General features: G+C 41.0%; 1 protein-coding gene across 1 annotated transcript in view; it reads right to left on the bottom strand.

Moving 5' to 3' along the window:
• Positions 1 to 16860, bottom strand: part of col16a1 (collagen, type XVI, alpha 1) — a 63847-nt gene extending 46987 nt beyond the window's left edge. Inside the window, exons 1-4 of the mRNA XM_062435449.1 lie at positions 16725 to 16860; positions 10868 to 10992; positions 1166 to 1234; positions 961 to 1078 (exon numbers count right to left, since the gene is read on the bottom strand). Of these exons, the coding sequence (XP_062291433.1) occupies positions 961 to 1078; positions 1166 to 1234; positions 10868 to 10943 (263 nt within the window). The 5' untranslated portion in view covers positions 10944 to 10992; positions 16725 to 16860. The remainder of the gene's footprint in view (positions 1 to 960; positions 1079 to 1165; positions 1235 to 10867; positions 10993 to 16724) is intronic.
• Positions 16861 to 21104: the final 4244 nt, after the last annotated feature.

The following is a 21104-nucleotide window of genomic DNA, read 5'->3' as shown; positions in this document are numbered from 1 at the left end:
GTTTTGTAGACAGATTTATCGGGCCTTCAAGCGAGTGGAGCTCACAGTGCTGGACAGAGTGATAAAATACTCCAGGCTGACCCAATTGGCAAGTTCTGAAAAACTGCTTTATCGGTGGGTAGAAAGAAGCTCAGCTGTCTGAAAACCAGCTATAATTCACAAGAACTGAAAAAAGAAAAAAACAAAAAAGGAGGCTGAAAAACAGCCGGCACATAACCCTAATAAACACTTGTCATGAAATTCCAAACACAATCTAGACCCAAGTACTGTGTAATAACAACATGAAAATCCAGGAAAGCATAATTACACCTTGTCAAGCTGCAAAACTATGTTGTGCATGGAAGCCGTGCTTTGTTGAATTTTTATGGCTGCAGGTCTCCTCGCCTAGAAGGAAGTTTAGAATAAGCTCCAGTTCAAATGCAACTATTAAACTATTTTTTTTTACTGGCAACTGCATCATGCCTGCTAATTAAGGCATCACTCCTGTAATTTGTGCACAAGCAAATAAGTCAGGCATTTCTTATGAAAACTAATTACAATAAGTATATGCGGTCACAACTGGAAAACCAAAAGGCTGTTACAGTTCAGTTTACAAGCAAGTGTCAGTGGTGAGGGAAATTAAGTGGTATTTCTGGAAAAGCAATCAGACATTGACCCATAGTGTATGGTTTGCCAAGTATCTGCTTATTACGCAACGGCCATTGGACAGCGCTGACATGCTGAAGAGAGGGTTCAGAGGCTGATTAGCTGTAGGGTGTTCAGTTTCTCTGCCTTTTTCTTTGTTCAGACTTGGCATGAAAAGAAAGAGCCTGTCGACAGGCCTACAGAAAGCTGAAAATCCAGTACAATTCATTTTATTTCACTTCCTGTGATACATTCTCTGCCTCCTATAGCTGTACATACAGTGCTTGTCTGTAGGTGCTCGCAGATGACCAAGGTGCAAAAAGACAGTAAACTTACTCGGTGGGGCGTAGGAGTGCCGTCTTGCCCAGGCGGAGGATGACGGGTCCTCGAGGGTTGCGGATCTTCTTGACATCAGCACTCTTAAGCAGGGAGAATCGCCTCACCACATTAAAACCTGACAACAAATGGTATTCATCAACACCCGTACAAATAAAACTCAAAGAAGGTATGTGTATCAGCGTGTTTATGCGTGTTTTATCACCAGTGATATTGTGCCTGGCTGTCTGAGGAAACTTCCACTCATCCACTTGTATGGACGGACATAGAACATCTGCGGAGACAAAGTAGATGAAGGTTACACAAAAGAAAAAAGGGATGTGTAAACAGCAGAAAAACTAAGAAATGTACTTCATGAGTTGTCAAGAAGAGCGCATCAGTCTTTTGAGAGGGTATCTCAAATGTAATATCCTTTCACACCTATTGCTGGGTGAAATGGACAGGGTTTGTGTGAGAGAGAAAAAGGAACTTCAAACATACATACTGAACATTTGAGAGTAACAGAAATATTGATCTGGAAGAAAGAGAGAGGGAGTTGAAAAGGTAAAAGGGAGTAAAACACACAGAGCTAGATGAAATGAGGGCAAAGCTGTGCAGAGAGGAACACAACTGGTCTGACAGGTTGTCTTGCACCAGGCCTGTCTGTCGCAGTAGCCTCTATTTGATGGATATGTTCTCACCCTGTCAGGGGAGGTTACAGAGGAAAGTGTTGCCTGTCAGAGCGGCCTGTCTGACTATAGGGGGGAGATGTGAGATGTGTAGAAAAACTGTGCTTGTACAGGTAGACATCCACAGTTAATTGATCTCTTTGGGGCCAAGGACCAAGGCCCTGAGCAAGACATTCTACAGGGCACAGTTTTTCAAAAAATGTTGTTTTTTTATGATGACTGCAGAGATTCTGGAAGCAGGTGGTGCCTTGTGTTAACCAAAAATAAAACCTAATAATTTTCTCTGAGCTGTGTCGCTGTCAGTCATATTTTAAATCATTAATGTGTTCTTTATACCACAGCCTGAAGGTTAGATACTTTAATTTAGCCTCATTCAGTATTCAGGGTCAAACAAAAACACTGCTAAGACACTGAACCTGTGCTTAATGCCACTGAATTGTTTTTTCAGGGTGTCCATTTCTAAAAATCTGATGTGTAATTGTGTGTAAAGGAACACTAAATTTAAAACAGTAGTCAGACATTTTTGGGGTATAGGCTTTTACGTTATATCAATACAACTTGTATATCAACTAAATATGACACTATAGGAACCCATTAGCATAGTGTAAAGTCGGGAAAAACTGTTCCGCACATGACACTCCATAAAAGACACTTTTTGCACTCCATTGTTAGTACAAATTAAACAAAACAAGACTGTGTTTGTTAGTTAGGTTTAGATTTGCTGGTTGATGGATTTTGTTACTTTTGGACAGAGATGGCTATTTCCCCTGTTTCCAGCCTTTATGCTAAGCTGTGCTAACTGGCTGTTGGAACGGACAAATGTGAGAGTTAATCTTTGCAAGCATATTTCCACCCAAATGTCAAATTATTAAAGATTAGTTGCAAATTCAGATTTATGGTTTATGTAAAGGTCACTATTAAACTGTAGAAGTCAAAATAGAGCCTGAAGAAATTGCGTAGTTTTTTTCTTAAGACACTAAATATAATAATGCATTTCAAACTAAAATAATATATTTTTTGTCTCCAAGTCTCCAAGCACAGAGAGATGCCTTGAAGCATGCAGTGGCAACACACTGCCTGTTTCTATTCACATTTCAACTTTATCCAGGCAGGAAAATGATGTGAAAGAGCCTAATATAATTACTGAAATAATAACATCCAACTGACTTTAATTAAGAGTTAGGAATTTAATTTCACGGAGTCCGGCTGAAGAAAGAATTAAATCACATTTAGCGCTCCATCACCTATTATCAAGTTCATCACTTGACACCCTGCAGCTTCTGCTCGTGTTGGTTTCAAAACGCAGACAGTGTTTCAAAACTGATTTTAGCCTGCCAGCCTGCACCGTGTGTGTCTCTTATTGCTGTATACAAGCACAACTCAAGGTGTGGAAAAAAGATGTCAAACAGTGGTGTTTTGGGAAGCTGGAAGAAATTGAGATGAAGTCAAAGTCAAAGAAATTGCATGAATTGAATGGCTTCTAAACAAAGGAGCATATGCAATGGCGTACAGAAAGTATCAAGTACAAGTTTAGAGTAGAGCCTTCTTAGTCCTCTGATAGTCTCTCTCTCACTCTATCTTACATCCTACATACTGTATTTATAACTTGACTGGTCCATCCTGAAAACTCTTCTGCTATGTCAGCACAAAGTAAAGTCTGTAGCCTCACTAAGACACTGCTGCCTTTCAAAAAAAAGACACGCACACACACACACACGCTCGCTCGCTCGCTCGCACGCACGAACGCACGCACGCGCACACACACACACAATCAGGTGTGTATCTTCATTTCTCCCTACGCAGGTGTTTTTGAAGTCAAGGGAGGGTAAGTTCTTCCTTTTGTCACCACTTACTCTTTCTTTTTGCCTTTTTTCATCACAAACCCATTTCCATCAGACAGAGTCAAGATGAAGGCTTTGTTGGGAGTAGAGAAATCTTGGCTATAGGAGAGTATGCAGCATAACGTAAAGTTAAACAATAGAAGAGAGGGGAAGTTGGAGAGGGGAGTGAGAACATGCAAAGAGGGGAAGTAAAGAAAAGGGAATAGGAGGTGTGAGGAATTTCTTGAGGAGAGGTAAACAGCTAGTCTATCACTCTGGATGCTATATGTTTCTTGTCTGAGGTGATCTTAAGTTCAGCTGACAGTAAGACTTCTATACTAAGATAAGTAGTAGAAATTAAGTTATAACAGACATGTTTTACCTGAAATACTGTCTCCCCAGTGGCCATTTCAGACTCAGCTTGTCAAGCTCATGCTCTACATTGTCAAATAGAGATGTCCCAAGCTGATCCCAAGGACTAGCAGCACAGCATATCTGGGCTGAAGCCTGGGCTAATGACTTTCAGGGTGTATTTTCGGAACTTTGTTTAACATAGACATCTGATATTATAACAGTATATAAAAGCTAGAAAGTCATAGAAAGAATGTTATGTTCCCTTTAAGAGATCGACTAAAATGATCTCGATCAAATGCTCCCCTTAGTGGAATGTGTATGCCATTGAAAATGACATTAGGTCATGAGCTGTAACTTGTCATATACAAAATATCCTTCACCATGAATTATACTTTGTCAGCCTCAGCTGTACACTTGAGGGGGACCGTTGGTTTTAGCGTTAGTACTTTAAAGCTTCATTCATTTTCATCTTTCATCTTTTAATGCCACTAGATGGCAGCATAACTAGCCATATACCCAATATTGACATACCAACAACTCATTAAGTTGACAGAATGTGTTAGGAAAAAGTTGCGGATTCACGCATTGAGCAGAAATACAGAAACATTATTATTTTTACGACATATGTTTCAGGCTACTTAATGAATATAAATTTAATATTAACTCACTTTCTAGCTGTGATGGTTGGTGTCCACCAAGAGCTGAGAAAAATATTTTTCTCTTTGGCAGCTAAATACTTAGCTTTCTACTGCTAGTCGACAATTTTTTTCTGTCTGTCCAGATGGGCAGGTTGTTTACAGTGAGTCTATCAAAGCTTTTGCACTCAAAAATCTCCTGTGGCTGAAATCAACAATGAAGGGAGCAGTGACAGTGAACCACAATAATAACTGTTTTGATTAGTGCAACTGTATCAAGTAACAGGGACTTTAATATGATAAACAATACATGGAAAGTACTTTCTCATGTGCAATTTTTAACATAAAAAACAACAACATATGACTGTTTTGAACCCATGTATGAATGAGGATTGAATCTGATGGAAGCCTAACTGAAGATGACAAGGACAAATGTTAAGCTAATATACAGCTGAGACTAATGAAAGCTAAACCTGACCATTTAGAGATACACTGTGCACCATAGATCTTATTGCAGGAAGTTTCCCATCAAATTTTGAGTCATTGAACAGCTTAAGAACACGTTGTAGTAATGTGATCTACTGTTTCATGTAAGAAAATGGAATATTCTTAAATAAAGCATATGCTGCCTCCCTTAGCTATGAATCAAGTTAATTCCTGTGTTTACTTGTAAAATTGCACAATTTTTGCTCATGGGAGAAACAAGTTGTTTCTATAAGTCGGAGGGTGGATGATATTTTAGTGGACTGTTGCGTACTCATAAAGCAGTTTGGCAGAGGACACGTTGCAGAACTTGAACCCCATTTCCTCTCAAGCTGTGATCAAAGGAAATCATTTGCTTGTTGACAAGCTAATTAGCACAAAGTATGAGTGCCACTCCAGGATCCCGCTAGTAGCTGCATGTAGCCTTAAAGAGATTGGATGGTCTTGGCTGGGTTCACTTCCTCTTTGATGGGTTATGTTTGAGTCTTGCCAAAGCAGGTAATGATACTACACTGGCAAGTCATGCAGCACACTGCTGTGAGTGTTCCCTCATGTCTCCACATTGCCAAAGATTAAAAAAAGTTCTGCACATTTAAGTCTTTAGAGAAGTAATACTTTTTAATGTTAAAAATATACACATAACTTGGAGGGTATAGAAGTAAATGATGAGCAACAAGGACAAACCTGGATGATTTGGTTACTGTAAATGTATCACTACATATAAAGTATAGAAGTCAATGACCTCACACAAACAGCCTTACCATTCAGGTATTCATTATGACAAAGAGCAGTGTCTGTGTTCAATATTAACAAAACTGTAACTGACATACTGCAATTCCCCAGCTAAAATGAATCATTTGTGACCTTTCATGCATCTTAGTGGGTGGGCTATTAAACTTCTGAGGTTTTAGGAAGCAATGGCCTTATCTACCGCTGCCTTCTTGTGGCCACTGTCCACTGAATCCAACTGACTCTGAGTTTTAATTCTGTTTTTGTAGCAGAAAATACTTGGAAGAGTGTTTTCATTAAGGAGAGGGGGTCAGGAGTGTGCTCACGGTGTCAGAGTGTGTGCTGTGTGGTTTGTAATAAGAGCGGGTACGGCTAGTTATTGAATATGTTTTACAATGTGGCATTCCAAGATAATTGGACTGGACTGCTGATCAGCAGAAAATCTTTCTCTCTTGCAGAGGCAGAGTTGTCCAGGTCCTGGAGCTATTAAACTTGTACAACACATGGGATGGAGAGGAGCATGCTGGGTGATGTAGTCGATTCAACATAATGAAACAACGTGGCTTACGTGAGGCTAAAATGAGGGGGGGCATGACTAACTAAGAGGGTTAGAGGAGGAGAAGGAGAGATTGAGGCAGAGGGAGAGTCTGTCTCACTTGCCTTTCGGGCAAATGAGACAGACAAGAGTGAACATTCCTGGTTGTTTTCCAGAGATAAAATTGTGGTACAGAGGAGTGGAAAGACTTAAAACGCAGCACTTTAGAGGGATGAGCTCACTCATTTTCCCCTTGTAGGCCTCTGGCTCACTTTCAATATCTTACTCTCACAAGCGTACACACATAAATTGGGCTCATGACACACACAAATTTACAACCTTTTCCCAACGATAAAATTAGTCAGGATTTGCAGAGGTCTGAACACTTCTCCAATGAGATTGTGTAGTTTGAAATAATGTCTGGCACCCTGTGTGTGTGCAAATTGTGCACATACATTTAGGTAAATGTAGAAATGTAAGGCAGGAATAGATCTTCTGACAAAAAAGGGATAAATACTAAATATTAAAAAATAATAGTTGTCTAGATAAGTCAGGTCCTTTTTTTCCCCAAACATATTTCACTATTTTCTGTTCACATTTGACTTGACACTACTTTATCTCCTACTGAATGGTGTTTGAAAGTAATTAGTGTGCATGCTCAACAGGCTTTCTGTATTTTGCAGAACACAGCAACTTTTTATAATGAGACTTTGTAGGGCAGATTCATTCATGATGCAGCACCCCTGGAGCCCATGCAAGTTTATGGGGTGAATTCATTCATTCAAGAATGGATTATGGCCGCTGATAGCACCATGAATTGCAACCCAGTCTCATGATCCAATTCAAAAAAGATTTTGCGCTAATGATATTGTAGTGGCCAACAACAATATTACACTTTAAACTAAACATAATCAAAAGGCCACTGATGCACCATGGGGATGTGGTGTGATGTAGGCAAAAGAAGTTGAATATCCATTTCAGAGTTTTGCATTTTTTGTCGTTATTTATTGCAAAATAATAAAACAAACAAAAGAACAAAGCAAAACCATGGCTCCTGCTGCTTCTCTTGCACTGGTAAGAAACCATAGGCTCACCCAGGTGCATGCTGGTCCTCAATGTGCCTATCTACTCAAATAACCCCAGATGCACACAGTGTTAACCAATTACCAAAAACAAATGAAAATATTAACTATGCCTACCTAAGTATGCTAAACAAATAACTAACAAACAAAAAATATGATCAAAAATCTAATCTAAATAAAGCAAACACCTAAGTTAATTAAACAATCAAAGTTACTCATAATTAGTAAATTAAATTTACAACTAAGACTTAAAAACTAAACTTTACAAAACAAACAAATAGCTCCTACGGATATGAAGGTGCAAACACGCCCATTAAGTTTTGCAGCTGAGTGCGATTTGCCCTTGATTTGTGTCTGAATGAGTGAGTAGAGCAGGCTGCAGTGTTTCATGCTTTTCATCATGCAGATTAGACCATAATGAAAAATGAGTGGAAAAGCTTCAAATTGTGTGTCTTTAATTTTCAGAGGTGCACAGTACACACAGAGCTCTCCACAATCATAAAACAACTTTCATGTATTTTGCTTCCTTCACTTCTCTAGTATTTTGCATCCTAATCTACTGAAATGTCAAATGTCACAATATAGTTATTAATGTGACTCAGGCAGGTTTGAAACATGTGTGTTTAATGTCTGAATTTTACAACATTGTTGTTGGTGTCACTGAATGTATCCAGGATTTCACCGAAACATCAGTACTGATGTTCTGTTTGTTGTCCACAGCTGACTATGTACAGACGATAAGTGCGTCTATCGACTGAGAACGAGGCTTTGCGCATTTACGCATGCGGCACAGCAGCAGTAACTTCATTAACACCAGATCAGTCAGGATCTAATGGTAATTCATGTGCTGTGCTCTGCCACACATCTACATAAGTCAGCTGTTGCGCTCCCCTTTAAAGATGAATCCTGAGCTCCATCAGCGCTGTCAGAACATTTTTATTTTCAAGTAGCTGAAAATCCAAGATAAGCCCGCGCCACTCATACCCACTTGACCTCACCCCTAATGTCTGACTGAAGATTACACCCTTGATATCATTCAATATCATTCAATATCATTCAATATCATTCAATATCATTCAATGCCTCAAAAGCTTGAAGATTTGAAGAAAGAGAGAGTGAGTGAGTGAGGAATGAGTGATTGAGTGCGCTTCACCATCGCCTCTCTAAAGACGCTAATATTTTCATTCTAACTACAGGTAGCTCTTAGGTCTGATCATTGTGAATTGGACGGTTTTGCAGTAAGGCATAAAAAGGGCCCAATTTTGCAGAAGATGTTTGCATATTATCAAATTTATTTACATGCAAATAGCAAAGGAGCACCGAGAAGCTATTTCCTTGGCATTGCAAATTAGTGTGCATTTCACCATTTTCGGGTTCTTTGTGAATGACTCTGTTTCTTTTTGTCTTGTTTGCACATTTGAATTCTGAACCACAGAAAAAAAGAGCTAACCAGACTCTGTATTGTATATCTGCTTTTGCTGCTAGCTGCTTATTAATTTTTACTTCTGTTTTAGCGCATATGTGGTTATTAATGCAGCAATTCATTGGCACCAGAAAAGATACAGACAAAAGGAAACAAAGTCAAAACAAATCAATACATAAATCCATTACTTCAGACATCAGAGGCTCTGTGGTGCACATAAAAAACCCATGTTAGCAACAATTTAAAGGCCAAAGGAAGGGGCCTTCAGCCATTTTCAGCCATTAAATTTAACTATGGGCACTGGTCTCTGAGACGCTGCAGAAGTGCAGTGCAATCACTAAGCTCAACTCTTCAACACTAGTTTTACTAAAACCTGCTTCCCAACTGTAATGTCAGCAAATTACCAATAAGCGGAGATTCGTATGAGTCGGAGGAATATTGATATTGTGTGTGTGCGTGCGTGCGTGCGTGCGTGCGTGCGTGCGTGCGTGCGTGCGTGCCTGTGTGTGTGGTGCTTGCTGTGACAAAATATTATAGCTGCACTTGAGAAAGCACTTTCTTCCAACCACTGGGGGAGAGGACTCGGGGGAGCTGCAAGCTGACTCAGTCTCATTTGAAAAGCTCTGACTAGGGTCTCCCAAGAGGGACCCCCTTCCTCCTCAAAGTTCCCTTCAGAGCTCCACAACCTATGGAGGATTGGTTGGCCCCCCGAGTGATATCACAGAGCTGGCCTCTGAGAACACACTGACAGTGTGATGAGAGAGTATGACAGTTCAGAATGAAATAAATAAAACAAGACAATAAAAGAGATTTCTCTTCACCTCTCTGCCTCTTGGCTGTCTGTTTCTCTCTGTCACACCTACACACATGGATACAAACAGAAACACACTCTCTCTCCAACATAACAATGCACAGATAAACCTGTATCTTGATATGCTCACACACTTATTTATGCACACACCAAGGCATTCGGAAAACATTAAACGCGTGTCTTTGCTGCAAATACTCAGAAACTGATGGAGAGCTCATGCAGTAGCACACAACCACACATGGTAAACAGACACATGTCTCTTTGCCACAGCCTAACCGACAGCCACAAACAGCAAACTTCAAATGCACATAAGCTGTAATTACATTCCGTTTCCATTGGAGCCTTGGGCTACATCACAAACACAGGGCACCCAAACACTCAGATACAAACAGAAACAGTTCCATCAAAGTCAGATGGGCTCCAAAATATGGCAAGTTGGTAGCTGGTCAAGCATAGCTTGAAAATATGAAAAAAGTCTCAGGTAAAACTGCTTGTGTCATAGCTCCAGACGGCATCGTTTTGTGACTTTTTTGCATTTAAATGAAGATATAAAAGTACTGAGAAGCATTCATGTGGGAGCAATTAACAATTTTTTGTGGCCTTTACCATTTAACATTTTATTCATAACTTTGGTGGTAGGCATCAGTAATGTTGGATAAATCATAGACTGTATATAAGAAATGGACGTAACATCCGTGACGTCACCCATTGGTTTGTGGACTGCTGCTCGGAAGCCAATAGTATCGGATCTGAGCAGCGCCATCTTGAAAATTTCAGGTGCATGCCGTGAAAAATAAAAACACGGATTCTACTTATGGGCATCAGGAGGGGCATGAGGCGCCTTCCTGAACCTGTGAACCAATCAACCTGTCAAACACGACGTAGCCACGCCCTAATGCATACCCTGCTTTATCGTCCGGGAAAAAATCCGGGAGGCCAAAATTTCACAAATGAACATCACACTGCATTGAAGAAGGCTTTAAACTAGCGATTGAGACCATAAACATATTTTGAAAACGTTTACTGAGGTTAGAAATCAAGTGAGAAGTTGGTGAATTCTCCATTGACTTGTATTGAGACGGAAGTCCTTTTGACACCAAAACGGTCGCCCCCTGGTGGCCTTTTGATAGAACGCAGTTTTAAATTACTTCCGCGTTGGCATCATTCCAGAGGACCGGAACTCCCCGCCTGGGATAAATAAAGGACTTGAACAGAGTTCAACAGTGGCTGTTGATGTAATGCAATGATGTTATATTGTGCATCCAATTTAAAGTAAATGTTCTTCATCATCTCACTTTAAAATCCTATTTTCATTGAAAACAAAACACTCCTAGGGTTTAAATTCAGTGAGGAAGTGGGGAACTCACCTGTCTCTGATGTCAGCGTGTCACATGATCCCAAGCTGAGGGCCAGCAGAGTCAGCGAGGAGCAGAGAAGCCACATGGTTTCACTCTTCCGAACACACCTCTCCTTACCTCACCTCAGCCACCAGCTGACGATGAACAAACAAAAAAGGGAAAGTCAAAAAAGTCAAATATCTCCCACATTCTGTCAGCATGCCACCCAGTCTACTCTTTTCGCCGACAGCTGTGCATTATGCTTGACTCCTAAATAGACGTTGATGTATATTTATGAGTCAGTCATAGCTGATGTGTTAATTATGTGGTATGATGCAGGCTTTGTTAGTGGCATATGAATTAACCACAATGTCCCTCATTAAGGAGTGTAACTCTATAAAGTCTGATCATAGTCATTATCCTGTCCATCTGGTTGGCCTTTGACTGGGCAGCTGTGACACACAATCTCACACACACACACATACACATACACACACACACACACAAACACACACAAACAGGCATGCATGCAATATGTCTGCAAGTGTGCACATACACACATCTAGAAAGCAAAAACGTTCATAAAGTCAAAAAAAGAGGGACACACATACACACACACACACACACACACACACACACACACACACTGATGCGAACAAATACAAACTATTTATACCAGACACCAAAGCAACACACACACACACAAGAGTGAAATGATTTGCATGCAGCGAGGTTGGTCCACAGTCAAGCAGACAGTGGGGCCAAAACACACAAACACATCTGGAGACTATTCCACTGGAGCCATAGCTGTGTTGCACCAGATGCTTCCACGTGGCCCAACAACAAGTACTCCCCCCCCCCCCCCCCATTACCCACACACCTACACAAACACATGCACACACACACACACACACACACTCCTGCACGAATTCAAATACATGCCACGTATAAATAATCATTATACTCAGTCTCTGCAGTCCCACTTCCTTACAATAACCCCTTTCCCATGTATGCACACAAGAATGCACACACATAAACCGCCCCCCCTCTGACTCACATAAACACATCCCAGCTGACCTGGACTTGCCCTGAGCATGTGTGAGGACCCCATAACTCTGCAGTGTTTACAGGTACAGCAGTGCCCTCAAGGCAGTCAAGTGAGCAGACTGTGTCTCTGTACACACACCTGTCCTGTCTGCCAGGAGAAATGACCCCCACACTCCCCCTGGGGTACACAATGTGGCGCTACTGCCCGGCCGAGAACGCGGCGTAAATACTATCTAGCCTGAGATGACCTGCCTGTGTGCAGAGCGCCGCAACCAGACAATGCGGTGGAGGACAGTGTTTCAAATTATGTTCGGATATAACAAGGACAGCTTGACTCGACCCTCTTTGTGAATTATGCATTCAATTTTGGGGCTGCTGACTCAAGATGTGGTTGCTCCTCTTTGTTTTCTTGTAAAAGGCCAGGGTTTGAAGTTTAATGAAGAGAGCGAGACATTTGCTCTAAGTTAGTGGCCTGTCTGCATTTAAATTAACAAGAGGAATGATTTTTTTTGTAATCTCTGTAATCACGTTAAGGCACAATTTATCTGTATGCGCAGCTGTTGACAACATGGACACTTTTTAAGTAAAAGCAAGAGCAATTGTTTAAATAAAACAACATTTCCCCTGCAGTGGGATGGGTGGAAGGTTAATCAAAGCCCCAGATGGTTGTGTTTGAGCACTCTAAAGCTGCAACCATTATTATAGACTTCATGCCACATGATCACAATAATAAGAAAGTTCACACAGTACATAATACATAATGCATCACAGTACAGAGGCTGACGGAAAAAGTTACAGCCCATTGGTATTATTATCTGGCCATAATCCAAAACAATTTAAAAGGCTTCCTAATATGCGCTTCTATGGATGTCACTTTTTCTCTTCTGTCTCTGCACTCCATCCCCAAGTTCACGGCCACCCAAGCTGGCTTTTGCAGATAAAGCCAGTACGAGGTTAGGCCACTGGGCTCAGCCGCTGGAATGGCCCTGAGCCTGGTTAGCATGCCTGCGAGTGATCGGGTCACTGAGTATGAAGCCAATACAGGAAGGAAAACAATGAGATTTGAAAGTCTTCCAACACTAAAAGCCTGAAGACAAGCACAGGCAGACAGACGAGGTGACCTACACTGACAGTCACAACACAGCCCTCATTGTTGCTCTCAGCTGGGGCATTTTTTAACAACGTTGTGTCTTCCTTGAAAGATGTGGAGCTGCTCAGAGGGGTTTTTTTGGTTCTAGGTCCAGACCAATTGCCTGTTTTCTATTTCCGGTACAGCTATCAGCTCCAGTACTCTCTATGGCTTGAATACTAAGTTTGCCTTGTACACTGACAAAAGAGGCACTGATATTGTCCTATATAACAATGGAGGCAATTTGTGCTCAGTGCTTAGCAATTTTTGTTGTCACACATTTCATCATCATTGCCATCGCTTACAGATGGAACAACAGCCCAAACACAAGCCTGTTTAGAGGAACAGACTCTGACAGAGTTAAATGAAACATGTCCTCTCTATGGCCTGACAAGAGAATTGCTTATTAGCCACCCAGACGTGGATGATTAAATAACAGTGAACCAGTAGCCCACTGTTTAGACTACTTTGCATCTGTTTAAAAGGGAGAACCCGGCAGAAATGTGTCAGTCATGTAATATCTGAGGGTTCACTGCTTTTCCAGCTGTCTCTCTCAGCACACCACAGCAAGGAGATTGATAGACAGCTCACTCACAAGATATATGCTTCCGATCTCTGCTGTGCTATCTCACACATACAAACATGAGCAGTCGAGTGGTTTTGGTGACGGGATGTGAAAACAACCTCCCGATCGGTCTGTAGGGTTGTGACCTCTAATGAATCCGCCAGAGAAAGTCGTCTCCCAGCAGAGGACGGGTTGGGAAAAGTTGACTGGTGTGCAGTGATAATACAGAAGGCTTGCATAATGAATAGACAGCTAGATTCACTGACATACAAACACATTTTAATGCAGTATGTGTGTCACAGATGTAGGGCTGCAACTAATTATTATTTTTCATCAATTAAAACTGCCAGTTGTTTTCTGATTAAGCTGCCAATTATTTGCTTGATGAATCAATGAATCATTCTGTAAAATGTCTTGGGAGTCTAGAAAATAGTCCAAAATTGATTGTTATAGTTTTCCAGAGACGTAGATGTTGACTTCAGATGTTCTTGTTTTGTCTGATTAACAATCCAAAAGTCCAACATTTTCAGTTTGTTATCAAGCATTAAATAACCACATTTAAGAGGCCGAAACAAGCTAATTTTCTGCATTCTTGCTTAAAGAACAACTAAAATGATTGATTAACGAAATAGTTTAGCAGATTAATAGCAGATTAATTTTCTACTAATCCATTAATAGTCTAATCTTTGCAGCTCTACACAAATGGGGGTCAGAGAGTTTGAACAGGAAGACTGTCTAACAGATAGAGGTACAGAGACATTTATGCCCATTTGACACACACACAGTGACACAAGCCATGCACTGTGAGTAAGCAGATGCACACATCCAGAAGGCAATCATAAAGTCAATTGCTGTATCTCGACAAAATGCAGAAAAATCAACTCTATTAAATTATTGTGAGTAGGATTGATTCTAATTGTGAAAAAATGTAAATGACTGTTGGATGTCTGACAGCCACGCAAACCTGAACAGAACAAATGGTTTATGGTTGGATGTTGACATTAGTCAATTTGATGCTGCTTTTTGGACTTTTCAGACAACTCTATTAATTATGTTGAAACATAAAAGGTAACAACACATTATATTTTGTACAGTCTGAAGTACAATCTTTTTACTGTAATTTCGATGTGTCATGAATGCAGCAACATGCACACACAGCATTGGCTCTTGGAACTTCCGATGCACTGCAGGGCAAACCTAAAAGTGCATTGCAGGCCTGTTACAACAGCAAACTATAAGTGAATAAAAGTAACTAAAGATGCCCTGAGGTGTTGATAGATACTCCAGATATCCACTGATTGGGAGCAATACAATGTTTAGCAAACTAGACAAGGTGATATCCAAACCCAGATGACACTACAAGAAACAAGAGGCAAGTTTTCACTAGTCTTACATTCTGGGCAGTCTTCAGTGCCTTCACTTGAGTATTTGTGAATGAGAAACAGGCCAGCACAGTTGCAGATTGTGGAAAAAAACAGGGACTGTTGAACACAAACAACTATCCCTGAGTATCTGCTCATGGTCTGCCCTGAAGTTCCAATGCCATTACTATGACATGCCATGACACTTTTGGTCCACTGCCATAAAGTAATGATGTAAAGAGAGGCCTACTCTGATGACGTGAACCACAGTAGTTGGCCCTGAGCCCATGCTACGGATGGTTGATTCATCCTTCGGCAAGGAGATGACCCGGTGCTTTTCTTCAGCTTACTTTTACATTTCTGATATCCTAATGTTCACTCCACTGCTGACCCAAATAAGCAAAGAGTCAAATGGATGATACACTTCGCTGCAGGCCCCGTAGCACAGGCTGGAATTGAAAGCAGTATGTGAAACAGTTACTGCATGGCCCACAGCTAAACACTGCATGTGCAGCCTGCAGCAGGTTAAGTGAGCAACTCTTAATGTGTAGTTAAATTCAAGGCCATCAATTTGTAACGTTTACAGGGCAATATTCCCTAGGCTCAGAGGAGGGAGTAGAACCATCACTGCAGGGGAATAAGTCCCTTGAGATACAACAGCATACGAGTTTCCAAGCATATTCATATAGGGGTTTTTAAAGCCTGATTTTGTTCAACCCTTCAAGAAAAGATGTCTTCTGCAGTTGAGGAGGGAGTGGAGAGAATTCCACCACTGATCAGAAAAATCTATCTTATATTCTCTTAAGAGCTACTGCAAATTTTGAGGGGAAAACTTTTAAGAAGCCTTGGGGGCTTTGTGTGCGTGTGCGTGTGTGTGCGCGTGCGTGTGTGTTGGTGGTGGCAGGGGGGGTTGCACAGACAGTATGCAAAAAGCCAGCAAACATGGGATGGCTGAGTAATGAGGAAAGCAGATGAGGCTGTGGCATTCAAGCTTCCGCCTCAGCACTTTTCTTCTCTTTCCTTTCCTTCCACGGTAGATAAAACAAGTTAGATTTTGGACACTACAATCTCAGAACAGTACAGCGCTTTACTCAGACATTGCTTCTCTAGAATGATATGCATGTAGCAGATCCAAAAACAGTGCTGCCGTGGAGACTTTTCCATGCTGCATATGTTGGATGCAAGCCATAAAGATTTTCAGTAACAACTCAGTCCATAATGTGTTGAATTAAGGCCAGTTTGGTCATAGGGGGGAAATCAGCATCACTTTTGCCAGCAGTTATGACAGCTATTAGGGTTTAAAAGTTTCTTATGAAATCCTATAAAGAAATAAGGCAATACTACTACAATAAAGAAATGTCTTAGGAGTAGTCAGCAGATATACTGTACATTTACTGATCTGCACTGGAGAGAGTTTATATTATAGGTCCTAAAATGATAACACTATTCTTTACTATGAGTATGATAAACAGCTAGGAACTGTGTTGGTTATGTTTTGTGCTCAAGATAAACAAACAGTGATTTCGTAGGCTAGTATTAATTGTCTGTATAATACTACAAGCCCATGATAATCCAATAGGACATACTACAGCAGCGCCAGCCTGTTGCAAGACAGACGAAAAGTTTCCTCAAAGTTTCCCTCCAGTCACTTTCAAAGTTTGACATTACAGCCTCTATTGTAGAAAAAACTTGCAAAACTTATCTCGGTGTTATCCATTTCAAGCATCGCTAAAAAAGAAAAAAGAAAAAAAAGAAACACGTCCATAAAAGTCCATAAAACCATACCTTCAACTATTGATAAATCCACAAATTTGCGACCGCATGAATCCGTAAATAAATGCGCATCCAAGGATCAGATTGGTTGGTGGGACGTTGCAAATGTAATCCAGAGTGGAATCTTTTTGTCCTTTTGATTTTTTTTCTTGGGGCTTCTTCAGCAGAGAGAAGGAAGAAGAAAAAAGTTAAGGCAAGATTGTCCGCGTCCAACTTTTCCCCCTCCCCTCTCTCCAACTGCTCCACAATCTATATCCCAGCTCTCTCTCTCTCTCTCTCTCTCTCTCTCTCTCTCTCTCTCGCCTTCTCCCACCCTCTCCTTGCTCTCTCTAGATCAGTCTCGGTTTCTCATTACTTTTTCTCTCAGTCTCTATCTCTGCCCCCTTGTCGATCTCTTTTCCTGTCTCCTTTCAACACTCCCTCTCTCTCTCTTTCTCTCTCTCCCCCTCTGTTCTTTGGCCATAACCAATGAGTAAAAAGTGTGGTGACATCACCTTGTCCACATTGCTGGAAAATGAGCCAGGGGCATCTCTTTAATCTGTCCAGCAAGCTCTCCCAGGTCTGAAGCCCCTCCAACCCCCCACCATCACCTCCTCCTTCCTCCCTCCTCCTCCCTCCATCTCCTCCCTGCCTCACCCCTCACTGTTTGATTCATGGCGTACTGGAGGGTACGGAAGGCTTGCTTCTCTTGTGTCTGGGTTAAAGCGCTGTATTAAGACAAGACATACTGATTATGGCGGCACAGCTGGTGCATTATTGAGAAGAATTTACTCCATTAAAATTAATGAACTTTACTTATCATATTTACTTTTGATTGACGGTCAGGACCACAGCTTCCATATTGTTTTATCACTTGGTTTTATTACATCCAATCCATAAAGTGGCCTCATTTGCAGCCCCTGACCATTCAGAAACACTCGTCTTAACAGCCACATAAATTCCTACCTTTATTGTCAGTTAGTAAATAGTTCAGGAGGTGAATAAATATCTCTTTGGCATTTGATTTATGCGTGCCTCCTCCACCACTGTGGCTAAATAGGTACTGAGGAGTGTTCACATCTTCAAGATATTTATTTCTGTCCTCTGTTGAGAGGTCAATTCTACTACCAAGCCATTATTTTTCACTTTCTCATTAGCTTTAACCTCTAGTTCAGAAAGAAAACAAGTGTAAACAGCATAATAAGAATTTGACAGGCTGAATTCCAGCAAAACCTCTTTGATGACGGGGATCATGAAGATGTTTATGCAATGACTTTTGCAGCTGCAACCTTTGAACTGCACATTTACCCGGATGTGACCTTTTTGAACTAACAATGCTGAAGGAAACAGGGTCACTCGGTCACTGTCTGTGGGACATCTGGACAAGTGTGTGTGCACAGAAGTCAAAAGAGGCCATAATAATTTGAATTTTAAGAGCAAATCAATACCGTCTTTAGAAAGGTAGCCACTACTGAATACCTAATACTGACATTTAAATAGTACTGAATTTAAAGCAGTTAACGGTATACACTAGCAAAGTACTATGTCACAACAATATGTGATTGAGGGTTTAATGATATGAGGAAGTATTGGACATTGAGGATGGATGACTGGATGGACATGGGAGGAGGAAGTCATAATTTTTGGCTGGTCGGGGACAGATGAAATGAAGGTAGGGGAGGAGGATAGTCAGTGAGGGCTGTCTTTCTCAGGGGTTGTGTCACCCGAGCCGATTACGAGCCCCAGACAGTAAGGAGAGATTGGAAAGGGACGAAAGGAGGGATGAGGTGGGAAGGTGGATGGATGAGGGGAATGTAAAAGAGGGTGGGTCGAGAAAACTGAGGCAAAGGAGAGGATTGGTTACTAAGGTATAGGCTTGACAGTTGATTAGAGATGTGGCTCCTGTATGAATTCTCCTGGTGCAAAACTTAATAAAGTATATTTAAAAAGTTGAAAGTTTAATCTTAGTGAACTTGTTAAATGCATTATTAACAAATACATCTTCAAACAATTCCAACATGTGTTTGAAGATGTATCTTATGCATCTAAAGGATTTCTCGAATTTTGTTTGATCATATGACTTACAGGATGTAACCTGACAGGATAGTTTTGATTGATTTCTTCAAAATCTAATTTGAACACCTACATTAATTTTACAGCACTAGAATATAGTTTTTTAGCCTTGCATGGTAAAAGGAATGGCAGGTTTAGTCTGTTTCAATCTGTTTGCTGGTCAGTTACTCACTTGGTAAGTCCACCACTTTGTGTTGCATTAGCAGTGTTACATTGTTTGCTTTTAGTTACATTTCTTGATAACTAATGAACATGTAACATGACAAATAACATGACAGTTGGCACATATCCATAGTTCCCAGAGGTGGAATACTACTGACTCTTGTAATCCCCTGATTTTTCCTCTAGTGTTACAATGAGGTTCAAAAGTTGAGTGAAAACTCTCAACAATTATTGGATGTATTGCAATGAAACTTGGTGCAGCCATCCATGTCTCCCTCAGGGTAATTTCTCAGTTTGAAGATTGAAGATTCAAATCCTTATGGCCTTTCTTTGCTTCCATATATTAAAGTTTGAATCACATATGCTGAATGAAAAAGATGTAACAAAGCCCCTGGAACGCATCGTTGTGAAGTCAACTTAGATAATGGTACATCAGACATCATTGTTTGATGATGCCTACTTCCCACACAAACACCCACCATCTCAGGTACACTTCTGCTTTATGACTTTACCAACACTTTTTCATCATAATCGACTTGTAACGATTTGTCTGATCCACTTTGTCATCATGAGTAAATGTCATCGATTAAGATGCAGAGATAAATCTCTCTGCCAAAGTTTTTTGCTTTAAAGTGCTCAGTTCAAAACTTGCCAATGCAGGGAAAAATTACATATAATAATTACTTTGCCTTTCCTTCAAAGGTGCTCCGAATGTTTGTGTGTGTGAGAGAGAGGGAGAAAAAGAGATAGGAGTGACAAGAAAGATGCAATTGTTTTGAAGGTCTATGTATTATACATGAAAGGATGCATTTTCAGAGGCCTCCTGAGAGCTACATACGGGTAACAGATTTGTCTTCTCTTCCAATTTTTCACAGCTCCTCTATGTGCACGAGGAAATCAGGCCACGTAGCAGTGTGCGACTACAGTTTCAATGAGAACTGATGTAAATGCTCCAGTTCACATGCATATGAGCCATTCATATTCTTGTCTGGTGGGACTAAATTGTGATGACAACCCTGGGAGACATGATCATAAATGCTTCATCATAAAAAAAGGGGGAAACAAAAGACAATAAAGCAAAATAAAAGATTGCCATGAAGGATCGACGACTGAGATATCATTGTAAAATTCAGAGCCTTGGGGGAGGAACGGGTTACGACGAAATTGGCCTCATCTCAAATCACTGTCTGTGCTGTTGTTAAACAAATTGACAGGGAACACAAAGCTTCTGACTATGGCTTGGTTAAACAGGTCCAAGTTTTAAGGGTTGTGTGTACATGTGTGCACATAGGTGCATGTGTCTATGTGATAGTGCGATCCATTACAATCACACCTACTGTGCGTGGTGGGTGGGTTTGGCTGATTTCCAGCTCTCAGCGGGGGAGCATCTCTGAAAAGGAGGATCAATGAGCTAGTCAGCCGGCATCGTATGGTGGTCTGAAAACGTTCCATGATTTACGAGATGTGAGGCCTTGTGCTAACCAGCTTTATTCTGTCAGTACTGTAAGTTTTGCCTCTCCTTCTGTTCAACTCAGCTATGTCCCTTTTTTAATGCACCTGTTCCATATTTGTTAACAGGACACCTATTCAAAATTAAGTAAGTCCTCTCAAATCAAGGTCTCTTTAGCTACTTTAAACTGAAAATGAGCAGCAAGGCAATCCAATGTGATTACAGCTGAGAACTCATTGCTTTCTGATGTTAGCAAACATTAAGAGTTACGAGTTAAGTTTTTTGCTGCGAGACAGGAAAGGATCGCATCTGTTGCAAAGCTCTCTAGGGGGCACTCCAGTTCTGGCCTGACTCTCCATCACAGGTACTCCTGGGTAAGAATTAGGTATCAAGGGGGATGGGGGGGGGGGGCTCCATATGTGTGCGCAAATGTTTCCTCCCCAAACTATCTTCTCACTAGATGAGTCTCTTCATCTTCATTCTATCTTGCCCTCCTTCTCCATTCCCCCTCATTCATCTTCTCCCTAAGCCCACGCCTCCTGCATCCTATCCTCCACCACCTCCTTCATCCAGGGCAGTAGTCATGTTAGAGGTGGACTTTTCTCTCTTTCCCCCTCCCTTACGTCCCCTCACACTCTCTTTCTCTCTCTCAGTAACTATGTGAGGTGCAGGGACTGGATGGATTCTGGCAGTGTCTTTATTGGCTCAGTTATTTCCACTGCATGCTC

Source organism: Scomber scombrus, chromosome 16 (assembly GCF_963691925.1).
Source record: "Scomber scombrus chromosome 16, fScoSco1.1, whole genome shotgun sequence".
Classification (NCBI taxonomy): Eukaryota; Metazoa; Chordata; class Actinopteri; order Scombriformes; family Scombridae; genus Scomber; species Scomber scombrus.
This window is presented reverse-complemented; position numbering and strand designations above follow the sequence as displayed.